This window comes from Enoplosus armatus, chromosome 10 (genome assembly GCF_043641665.1).
Source record: "Enoplosus armatus isolate fEnoArm2 chromosome 10, fEnoArm2.hap1, whole genome shotgun sequence".
Lineage (NCBI taxonomy): Eukaryota > Metazoa > Chordata > Actinopteri > Centrarchiformes > Enoplosidae > Enoplosus > Enoplosus armatus.
Genome location: NC_092189.1, coordinates 11,080,874 through 11,091,921, shown reverse-complemented (window position 1 = coordinate 11,091,921; position 11,048 = coordinate 11,080,874). Strand labels below are relative to the sequence as shown.

Below are 11,048 nucleotides of genomic sequence, written 5' to 3'. Positions count from 1 at the left end.
CTCTCTGGTTTACAACAAGCACTATGAGTGAAAAATAAATGATTATACTCAAACCAAGCGCTTTGTTTCTTTATTAAATAAGACACCAGAGGAGAGCTGCTTCTGTTCAGAAACACTTTATCTACAAGAGACAAAGGACAGGGACAAGCAATCTTACTTTCATCACTTGATTCTCTTTATATTGTCATTCACTGTCATACTGGTCATCTTAATATCAGTACAGTCATAATTCACAAAAGAGCAGAGAGTAAGGGACACGGAGGACATTTTTACAAAACAACATGTGATCAGTGACACCTAAATTCAGGTACCGATGTATTTCCTTCTGGGTTCACTGAGGGTGATTCCTCCCTCTTTCATTGCTGTCCTGAAAGACTGAACCTGTGAACGAGAGATAAACATGAAGCAGGTGATGACTTGGGGGGGGGGGGGGGGGGGGGGTTGCAGCACAAATTAATTTTCTAACAGCAGTTGGTGCTGCATGTACTCACAGCGTCAGAGCGGTACGTCCAGGGAATCGCCCTGTACACCATCCTGGTGATGCCGGCCTGCAGGCATCGATGTGCCAGCACCTCGCCCACAGCCTGACACGCTGCCACGCAGGTTGTGGAAGCCAGCTCCTTCTTCACCGCCCACTCCTTGGTAGAACAGGAAAGCACTGGGACAGGAGAGCTGCTGGAGAACACTTGTGCTGTCACATGGTGCTGGGTGCGAGAAAACTCCAACCTGAAAAGACGAGAGCAAGACAAACGAGGTGAAACAGAAGTGAGGGAGGCAGGAGGAATCCTGTGTGAGGAGAAGAAATTTAGATCTGCAGAATTAAATGCCTGGCAAAGATGTCCTGTAACATTTTTTAATTCACGCTATTATGACTTTTCTTTGTTCACTCAGGTCTCCCTTGAAAAAGAGTCTCAGTGGGACATAACTGATTAAATTGAGGTTGTATACATGAATGCACAGTCACAGTTTAATACAGACCAGGGAAGAGCAATACAGTATGTCCAATTGGTACAAAGTCATGACTACATCTGATCTCTGGCAAGAATCGTTGTTTGTCAGTCTAATGTGGTGCACATCAACTGGAAATTGAAACACCTGGTTTTACATAACAGCTATTAAGATGCACCCATATCTGTAGAAAAAAATGTGCACAAGGACCTGTGGTAGAACTGCCGGTGGGGCCAGGTCGTCTTCCAGCCCCGGTCCTTCACAGCCAGAGCCATCTGCTCCAGGTTCCGGGGGTTTCTGTTCACAAAGGTCGGGCTCACGGCTTCATTTTCATCTGCGCTGGGCTCCGGCTGAGAGGCTGCCTGACTTAGACACCGAGCTGGGGAACAGACAACAGGTTTTATAAAACAGAGGCGCGAGCAGAGACAAAAGTTAGTAATTTGGGTTAAACTAGTTAACGCTAACTAACGTTAAATAACGTCTGCTGAGTTGATCACAAAGTGTGATACACAAAGGGAAAACAGCTGTGATAAAAAAAAAATTAAAAACACTTAACTTAGATTACCTATCTGGTTTGTAGCCACAATTGGACGACATCGTTGAATTTGACCTAACAACAGTCGTACACTGCGACTAATTCCGCTCAAAGCCATCTCCTCCTCAACTGTGTTCACCTCATTAATTAAAATAATAGTCCAGTCAATGTGCTACCATCCGTCAAACTGTTATGTCCTTAAAAACACGAAAACATACTCGTTTAATCTGGCTATTTGATAAGAATTCACCGTGACATGTGGAGCGCCATCTTTGACATTCGGACAACATCCGGTTCAGTTGATGTTACTTTAAAAGCGGCACTGACAGAAACAAATGCCAGCACCTCAGAAGGTCCGTTTACATGTTGTCATCCAGAATGAAGAGATGGACTTTGCTTTACATTTCTGTCCATTTACTCGACAATAACTTTCAGTGGTGGAGTCATTTAACAACAGTACTTGTACTGTACTTAAGTACAATTGTGAGGTACTTTTACTTTACAATTTTCATTTTATACTTCACGACATTTCAGGGGTTCTTTTTACTCTACTACATTTGTCTGACAGCTACAGCAACCACTTGGTTAGTCATGTGATCATCTTAAAAATATATTATTAATAACCTATGAATATTACTATTAATATGATGCATTATTTATAAAGATTAATCTACCAACAGTATAGAAAGTAGTTAAAATTAGCTCTATCTACGTCAGTTATATCAAACGCTGGTAAATGTTAATGAATTAATAATATTATCTAATAATGTGACATATATACCACCCACACTACTTAATAGGTACTTTTATACATACAGTATATTTTACTGATAATTCTTCTGTACTTTTACTTAAGTAGACTTCTTGTAATGGGCTATTTTTACATTGTGGCATTACTCCTTATACTTACACTCAAGGATTTAAATACTTCTTACATCACTGACAACCTCACAAATTTGTCATACATACGTGACACAATAAATTCCCACAATAATATTACACAAGAAAATCATATTTAATTTCAGTTCAAATTTGATCCATTTTACAGTGCAAACAAAAAAGAGGGAAATGTGTCCAGGGCAGAGTTTTGTTCAAAATAGTGGCATGATGATGGATGTTATGATCTGTCCAAAGTACCTAGTGGATAAACAAGCACTCTGTCCTAGTAAGGCACATGAAAAAACTTAGTTCCAATAAATAGCTGTTGTGTGTTGTGATTGGAAGACGTGACAATAAGGGAAAGCTATCTTTGGCTCATGAAAATCATTCAGATAATTCCCTGCCATCAGTTGAAGAATCCTACAGGACTGGCTTATCAAAGCACAATACACAAATTCAACAATCATACATTCCCTTAAATTGCAGAACAGATTCATTAATTGATATGCTTTCCCTTTTTATAATTCATATCTATGATATATGTTCATACAGTGAAAAGTAAAAGATGACTATTTATTGAGCTACTGAAAGAGTAATTAGAAAGCAGTACATAACACTGATAGTGGAAAGAAAATTAGTGAGGGGATACAAAAGTATATTTTTTCATTTCACATAATGCAATTGTAATTCATTATATAGGGCATTCATTCTCAGTATACTGATGCAAAAATAACAGTCGATACCATCATGATCATTGTGCAAGTGAATTAAACCATTTCATAGCCTACAGGCAATAGATCACCATTGTTAAGACGGGGAGACAAAGTCATTCTGATGAGTGTAGTTGTAGTCCAAGTACTCAATAATACACATAAGTTAACATAACCGTTCCTAACTAATCGTTTGGCCAATCATATAGCAGCTGATGCATTGATCAGAGATGAGAAAGAGAAAGGGCTGAGCTTGTAGCCTGATCCACTGTAGAACTTGTTCTGAAACTCCACCCTGGAAGAGAGAGAAGCAGAGTCAACATGCAACAGCAAGTAGAAACTACATCACATGATCCCTTTTTGTCCACCCACTCCATTTCTCTACATCTCCTCACCAACAAGCCTGTCATGTCCTGGTCCCCAAATAGATGGTTTGGCAAAATCTTCCATTTATACACAAGAAATATGCAAATGTAATATGCAGAAGGCATATATAAATGTACTGAGCACATTCATGCTACCTAAAAGGATGAATTCTTTTCATTTTGGAGCCTCCCTGAGCTTAAACACCCTTAAGCCAAAATGTCATAGGCAGATTGCCATGACTTGTTGAGCACATCCATCACCTCCGTCACATTTGTCAGATGACTAACAGTGTAATGAGTGCAATGTGTATACCAAGATAAGATGACAAAGTTCTTTGTTTGCAATGTAATGTTGTAAGTAAGAAGTTATGCATTTGTCTGAACAACATGTTTGTGTTTTTGGTGTCTTATAAGTCCATAAATAACTTAACTGACTAACCAAACCCCTTCAAAATGGACTACAGCAAGAAGCTGCAGATTTTACTCAGTGCAGATATCCAGCCTACTTATCAATCCTGCTTTGTGAGACATGGCTATGGAAGTTTAAACGCAAACAAGACAACTTGTCTTAATCAAGTATTTTAACCCTCTCCTTCCTCCCATCATTACCAGTGCAGACGGAGCGCGTGCAGGAAAGCTGAGAGTCCCTCCATAACCAGCAGGATGGAGATGGTCAACACAGCAAAGAAGGCGAAAACCACAAAGAGGACTACAGATCCCACATAGCCCTGCCACTTCAGGGCAATACGCATCACCATCACCCACAACACCTCTGACAGCTCTGTGGAGACACAAATAACTCACCGTCAGACAACCATCCGCTATATAAAATATATCATGTGTGTCTGAATAACTGGCAGAAAAAAGAATAGCATGAGTGTTTGGTTGTAGAGAGGAAGTCTATCTGTCTGTGCGCATCATGTGAGTATGATGGTGTATATTGTGTTTGTGCGTGTCAGTGTGTGTGTGTGTGTGTGTGTGTGTGTGTCACTAACGTGCGTGTGCCAAGCTGAGAGCCCACAGTCGGAGGTAAGAGGCGGTGTTGGAGATGCAGCCCAAGCAGTACTCTATGGTGTGGATGGCCTGATGCATGAACACGTCTGCGGCATCAAACTCCTGCAGACAGCACAGTTTAAACACACGAATCCCAACAGTACATCTCTGACTGGATTTAATCTGTTAGTGAATTAAGTTACCTCCTCTTCAGCAGCTCCTCCCTCCACCTCCCCCTGACGAGAGTTGATGGAGCCATCGTCAGCCACCAGCGGACGTCTGTCTTCCTCCTGATGTTGCAGAGAACCAGAAATCTGTCAGTAAACACATCCACCTCTAGAAAAAAGGTTTAACAAGTTCAGTGAAACACAGACTCACCACTTGACGTCGTCTTTTCTTGAATGTGACATATTCATACATGGGTTTCCCTAGCAGGAGCACTGGGACAGAACACAGGGCCAGCACCACCAGGATCTTCTGCACCACAATCTACACATGAAGAGTTACAGGACCAGCTGTTAAGCTATTAAGCAACACACACTCACTTTAGCAAGTTATTTTGAAGGACAACACTGGTGTTTTTGCAAGTTGTTTACTATAAATAGCATGTACTTTAACTTCTGCAAATCATTCTCCAAAGCATGCCACAGTTTTTGGGGGGTTTAAGTCCTTTTTAGTTCTACCCTCCAGATGTTCACTGGTTTCAGTTCATATTATTACTGTATGAAAATGAGCTTGCAGAGACTTGAAACTAGCTCAAGACTGATATTCCTCCTTTTGTCAGAAATCACATAATTATTAAAAATCTGAGCAACAATTACATTATCGTTGCTTGTTAATGCAGATGAAGCAGTGATTGTTTTAAGGCTTTTGTGGGTGTGTTCATGTACTTGCGAGAAACTTCAACATCTGAGGTTTGAGAGTAATCTGCCAAACAGCATTGCATTCACGTTATAGTTCACGTCAAGTTATATTGTCAGAAAATATAACCCAGAGGACACAAGCAAACACTGGGGAGAAAAGTGAAATATGGTAATTGTAGGCAGTTGCTGACTAGCTGGCTGTTATGTCTTGGACGCTTAAACATACCAATTGTGGATAATTAAGAAAAATCCATTTCACTTCCAGTACTGAGGAACAATTCAACAACCTTGACATGAGAATATACAGACTAAATATTCACTGCGATGGGTTCCATGTCTTAAACAGGTTTCAGGTGATTTTCATACATAAAGTATAAACTAATTGTAGAACATGAGTCAAAGAAGCAATATGTTCCTTTTAGGTAAATCAACAAAACACACACACCTGTCCTTCATAGAGCGGTGGGTTTTCAGGGTTGTCTGTGAAGAGGAACATGTCTATGAAGTGGATAAGTATACTGGGAGCAATTTTGGACTGGGCAGGGGTGTAAGCGATCCACTTGAAGACCACCATGAACACCAGGTAGCCAAACAGACACACCATGAAGAACAGCTCAGGGATCAGCACAAAGAACACATTGCTTATCTTGCCAAAGTGCCTGCAGAAAACACAACAACAACAACAAGGGAAAGCAGGGACAGGGAAACAAGGATATGTGAAGGTAAGTCAGAATGAATATTGAAAAAAAAAGGGTAAATCATGATTACTTACCAGTAGTTGAAGAATGACAAACAGACTCCAAAAGTCATGTGAATGACACCGATGACGACTGACATCTTCATCTTGTACGAGTTAAGGAAGGTTAGTTTGTTGTTGGACAGCCCCCAAATCTGACAATGACACAAAACAAGACAGGATCATGACGGAAGCAGTGACAAACAAGATGACAGCATGAAAGAACGTGGAGTCGTGAAGAAAGGGTCGCGAGGAGGAGCGCGATGGCCATACCGGGTCAATGCCAAATGGATAGGGGCTGGTGAAAACACCAGACACAACAGGATCCATGGACAAGTACTGGTTCCCTGCCAGGACGGAGGAACTGGAAGAAATATAATACAATTAGGTAAGATGGATAAGAATCAAGGTGAGTGAAGACTGGAGGAAACAAGAATTCAAGCTTGAAGGTACGACATGTCCTCACTTCCATAAGTTCTCCTTGAACATCGGGCCGACGTGCCACGCTGAGCTGAAGGTGGTGAGGCCTCTGCTGAAGCACTCGTTGTAAATGGCCCCCGTGTAGACAGAGAAGAGTCCCATCAGCAAAATCAGATACCTTCCTCCAAACATCATCCTCCAGATCTAAAACACACACAGATGGATCTCACTTAAGTATTTAAGTATTTGCTTCAGCTGTTTTGTTTTACAGTTGTTTTGCAGAAATTGTCAAATTGAAATTTGTGTGTGTGTGTGTGTGTGTTTGGGCACTGTAAGCGAATTACCTCATTGTTGTTGTTCTTGAGTTTGGGGTCCTTTTCCTCAAGTACCATCCAGAGGGCGGCCAGAGTCATCAGTAAACCGTGTCCCACATCCCCAAACATCACAGCAAACAGGAAGGGGAACGTAATGATGGTGTACACCGCTGCAGAGGCATTGAGAGAAAAGACTAAAGTTAAAGAAACAAAAACATGCAAGGCTGAGCATTCTCTGGCTTCTACTTTGATCATCTGACGTGTCTTTTGTCTTAAGAAGAGACTTTTTTTTTTCAGCGGTGTGCCGACATACCTGGATTGACTTCGCGGTAGCTGGCCACTCCGTAGGCATCAACAATGTTCTGGAAACCGGCTGTGAAAGAGTTGAGGGGAAACAGGGTGGGTGGAGGGGTGGAGGAAGGTAGGCGGTTGTAGAAAGAGTCGACCCCACTGCCGCTCTTCCTCTGAGGACGAAGAAGAGGGGCGGATAAAAATGAAGAGTGCGAGAAATTAAGGTGTTATTACACATTTATGTCAAGTCTCTTCAGGTACAACTCTGCCTTTGTCTTACCCCTCCCTCTCTCAGAGCGCTCTGCAGTTCAGGCAGCTTGGCAGTGGGACACCAGGCCTCAGCGATCAGGCATTTGTCAGTGACGGAGGGGCTGCAGAGATTCAGCACCATCTGGACCGCCTTACACTTCTGCACCCGCACCTTCCACTGAGGCAGCACAGCCACAGCCCGCATCAGCAGCTGCTGCAAGAAGGCCTCGGTCTGCGACAACACCTGAAGTAGAGGGACGTGACAGTGGGTGCATGAGCAACATGTTTAAGACGTACTAAGAAGAAGGAAAAAAAAGCTATTTTTGTGCTTTCTAGTATTTCCAAGTGTGACACAAACATTACAAAAGACAAAAATGCCGGTGATTGTATCCATGTTCAACAAATTCTGCTCTGTGCTTTTATAAAATATGCACTACACTTACTGATTTAATATCTTCAATTCGGCCTTGAAGTCCCTGGAGAATCTCCTCTCTCTCAGCAGTGCTCTCAGGATATGCAAATGTCTGTGTGCGGAAGCTGTGAGGAGAAGAAATCAAAAGATATTCAACAGGTTCAACAGACACTGCAGTGTGGAAATCTACAATATACAAAATGATGCACAGGTTTACCCACCAATCGCATATCTTCTTGACTTTCTGTCCAATCTGATCCCCCCAGTAGGAAATGAGGAACACTGTCCATTGCACCATTTCACCCTGCAAAACAAAGAAACAGCTGTGATAAAATACCCATAAGAAAACTCATTAGATGTGACAAATCATTAGAGACTATACTAGACAGAAATAACTCTCATATCTATCACTCAACCATGATCCCATCTCTCTGTCTCCCAGTTCCCACCGTTTCTGGATGCTTAAGTCGATCCTCCATTTCTCTGAAATCCACGATGATATAACCGCGACACGCCCGCCATAACAACCGTTCAAATGAGGGGACCTTCCAAGGATGGACCACTCCTGCAACAAAACTGAGAGACAGGAGACGCTGTGGAAAACATGTTAAATGTAGATAAAAACACATGATGAACATTTTAGAAAATGAGATCTACCTGAGATGGACATCTTGGCGGTTATCAAACAGGCCTTGGCTTTCGAGCACAGGTGGTGGTGCCTGTGAGAAGAAGCCAGTTTTAGTTTGCAGACATCAGTTTGCTCACTACAGCGCAATAATGAAAGAAAATGTAATGAATGATGCAGGGATTGTTGCAGAAATGTAGTTTTTACCACCTGTGTGGCTGTGAGAGAGTGCGTCCTGGTCAGGACTCCTCGGTACTGACAGAGCTGGGTCAGCTGAGCCCGGAGGCTGTCTCTGTTCCTGGACACCTAGTGAGACACACGCAAATAAAAAAAATCTGTCGAGCCAATAAGTTCAACCCCTTTTGATGGTGTAGTAGTGAGACAACATGGGCTCTTCTTTGATTTATCATCTCAGCCTTGTTTAAAGCACTCACCTCTTTGAGCTCTCTGGCCAGCCTCTCGCACTCCTCCTCTATGGTGATGAGTTCGCGGGGCTGAGGGGCCAGAGGTGTCGGGCATGGAGGAGGGAGGGGACCCTGCAATGGTGGAGACAGGGAGCGATTGATCTCCTGCTCCAGGAAGGCTGAAGGGCAGATGAAGAAGGTCAGAAAGGGCATGAGGAGAATCTAAACCAAACTAAATAAATAAAGATAATGGATAAAAATATAAGTGGGGAACAATGAGTCAATACTTACTAAAAGTTTTCTCAAGTTCCTCGCATCGCCTGACCTCGCTGACAAACTTCCTCTGAAAGGAGTTCACGTTAGGATTTAACTAAAACATCAGAGCAGAGGGGAGAGGAAGAGGGCAACAGGGTTACTCATGTTCATCTGATTACAACAAGAGAGACATGGAAAATTCTCACAGTGACTCAAAGCAACCATCAGATCACCATCTCAACTCAGAAATGCTACAGATTCCAAAGTGACTTCATGAGGTATCTACTGGTACCAGATACAAGATTATAACATTCAGTTGTAAACAGATCAATTATTGAGCAGTGGATTGTGGGGATTAGAATAATGATCAGAGGTTTGTCAAAAACACATAAAAACAGGGTTGAAATCAATCCTCCATTTGCAGAAGAGGAAGGCATAAATGTGGGCAAAGTAGTTGCGTGTGGAAAAGCATTCAGGCCAAACCAGTAGCTGACTAGTTTAGGAGGGCAATGGCCCTCTATATGTACTGGACTCTGAGCTTTTCACCATGAGATCATAACCAAGAGCTAAACCAACAGTAGAAGTTACTCACATCTCTGAACTCAACCAGGCCGAGCTCTCCCAGCTCACTGACACAGTTATAGGCCGAGCCAGACTGAAGGAAAAGCTGCACCAGGCACACCTCCTCACTGCGAAACATGGAGCCCATGGCTGCCTGCACAACACCAAGGAAACAAGCCCAAATGAATATTTTCCTCAAAAAGAAATTGACAACGTATGACAAAATACTGCAGTTTACAGTGGAATGAGAGATCCTATTGAGAAAGTGAAGGGGAGAGAGAGGCAGTGAACAGTTTAAAAAAATAAAATAAAAAATAAATAAATAAAACTTCACAGAGGGCATCTGTTTTCTATTAGGACAATAAAAGCCTCTTAATGAAAATGCAGAAGCATAAGAGTGGAAACTGAGAAAAGGGAAGCGTCAGGTTCTCCTGACTGTGATGATCAGGTGGGATTTCCATTCTTGCACACACGTTTCTGCCAATATTACAAGCTCCCTAATAATCCCCCTATAATACACAAAAAAACACGTTTCTGTAGTCAGTTGCCAGTTTATAACGTCTACCTGGCTAAAACTGATGCACTCTGATACAAGAGCTCTGCAATAAGTCCTGCCTTTATGAAGGTCATAATGTTCAGCTTTTGTTGAAACTGTTTTAAATGGGTGTTGATTCAATGTTGTGGTCATTTTGGAGGCTGCAGTTTGTGGTGCTGTTGAGCTGTATTGCGCTATATTTAGACTAACCTCATTAATATAAACAGGGTGGAGAAAATACCACAACAGCACCAAAACCTACAGCCTCGAAAGTGACCATGAAGTTGAATCAACGCTTCTCTGAAACAGTTTCAAAAGCTGAACATTATAACCTTCATAGGTGTACCTATAAACCGACAGCTGAGTGTATGTATGAAGTTATACAATGTATGAAGACTGCGTGTTACTTAAATAAGCACAGCGCACACTTAGAACTACAGACACATCAATGCAGTTATACAAAGAAAAACACATTTCTAAAAGGAACATTTCCTTAAACGAATAATAACTCCAGCTGTTTCACCTCTATAACGTCTGGATCTGTCTACAGGTCCACGTTTTTTCGCCATAATCATCAGAAACAAGTTTCGTTTTTAGTGAAACGAGGCTGACAGATTAGCAATCAAACAAAAGATGTAACGTTAAAACACTGAACAAAGGATCGTTTTGGTTGATGAGGGGAATTCCATGAAGAAAAAGAAAAGTCCCGTTAAAATGATGCCATGACAATAGTCCAGACACGGTGGATAGAGGTAGAAAACAGCTTCATATGAGCACAAATGCCGCTAAATACTAGATATCTCACCTGTCTGCCTCCTAAATTCCGCTGGACTGCAACCTGCTTTCTCTCAGGCTGTCCAGCACCGTGCCGAAGGACAGACCGGTAACTGTTAACCGGGACAAACCAGACGTGTTTGTGAGAAGTTTTCGGTTCTCGATTCGCACTTCCCGTT

General features: G+C 42.1%; 2 protein-coding genes across 2 annotated transcripts; both read right to left on the bottom strand.

Moving 5' to 3' along the window:
* Nucleotides 1-100: 100 nt before the first annotated feature.
* On the bottom strand, nucleotides 101-1,752 carry mrpl18 (mitochondrial ribosomal protein L18). The gene is made up of 4 exons (XM_070913232.1): nucleotides 1,514-1,752; nucleotides 1,159-1,327; nucleotides 492-726; nucleotides 101-381 (listed from the first exon to the last, which is right to left on the bottom strand). The coding sequence occupies exons 1-4, from the start codon at nucleotides 1,599-1,601 to the stop codon at nucleotides 304-306; spliced, it is 570 nt and encodes a 189-aa protein (XP_070769333.1). The 5' UTR covers nucleotides 1,602-1,752; the 3' UTR covers nucleotides 101-303.
* A 753-nt stretch (nucleotides 1,753-2,505) lies between these two features.
* tcirg1b (T cell immune regulator 1, ATPase H+ transporting V0 subunit a3b) lies at nucleotides 2,506-11,026 on the bottom strand. The gene is made up of 21 exons (XM_070913602.1): nucleotides 10,901-11,026; nucleotides 9,592-9,714; nucleotides 9,036-9,114; nucleotides 8,775-8,923; nucleotides 8,551-8,646; nucleotides 8,373-8,434; nucleotides 8,165-8,291; nucleotides 7,937-8,019; nucleotides 7,747-7,840; nucleotides 7,335-7,547; nucleotides 7,077-7,227; nucleotides 6,794-6,933; nucleotides 6,496-6,653; nucleotides 6,303-6,393; nucleotides 6,066-6,184; nucleotides 5,739-5,952; nucleotides 4,809-4,919; nucleotides 4,634-4,720; nucleotides 4,433-4,553; nucleotides 4,047-4,218; nucleotides 2,506-3,367 (listed from the first exon to the last, which is right to left on the bottom strand). The coding sequence occupies exons 2-21, from the start codon at nucleotides 9,706-9,708 to the stop codon at nucleotides 3,274-3,276; spliced, it is 2,478 nt and encodes an 825-aa protein (XP_070769703.1). The 5' UTR covers nucleotides 9,709-9,714; nucleotides 10,901-11,026; the 3' UTR covers nucleotides 2,506-3,273.
* Between the last annotated feature and the right edge of the window lie 22 nt (nucleotides 11,027-11,048).

Coding starts and splice junctions, on each gene's coding strand:
- tcirg1b (XM_070913602.1), bottom strand. CDS start 9,708: ATGGGCTCCATGTTTCGCAGTGAGGAGGTGTGCCTGGTGCAGCTTTTC. Junction 8,647..8,774: donor TGGCCAGAGAGCTCAAAGAG/GTGAGTGCTTTA, acceptor GTGTCTCACTAG/GTGTCCAGGAACAGAGACAG. Junction 7,841..7,936: donor GTCAAGAAGATATGCGATTG/GTGGGTAAACCT, acceptor TTCTCCTCACAG/CTTCCGCACACAGACATTTG.
- mrpl18 (XM_070913232.1), bottom strand. CDS start 1,601: ATGGCTTTGAGCGGAATTAGTCGCAGTGTACGACTGTTGTTAGGTCAA. Junction 1,328..1,513: donor TGTGGCTACAAACCAGATAG/GTAATCTAAGTT, acceptor TCTGTTCCCCAG/CTCGGTGTCTAAGTCAGGCA. Junction 382..491: donor GGACGTACCGCTCTGACGCT/GTGAGTACATGC, acceptor TCTCGTTCACAG/GTTCAGTCTTTCAGGACAGC.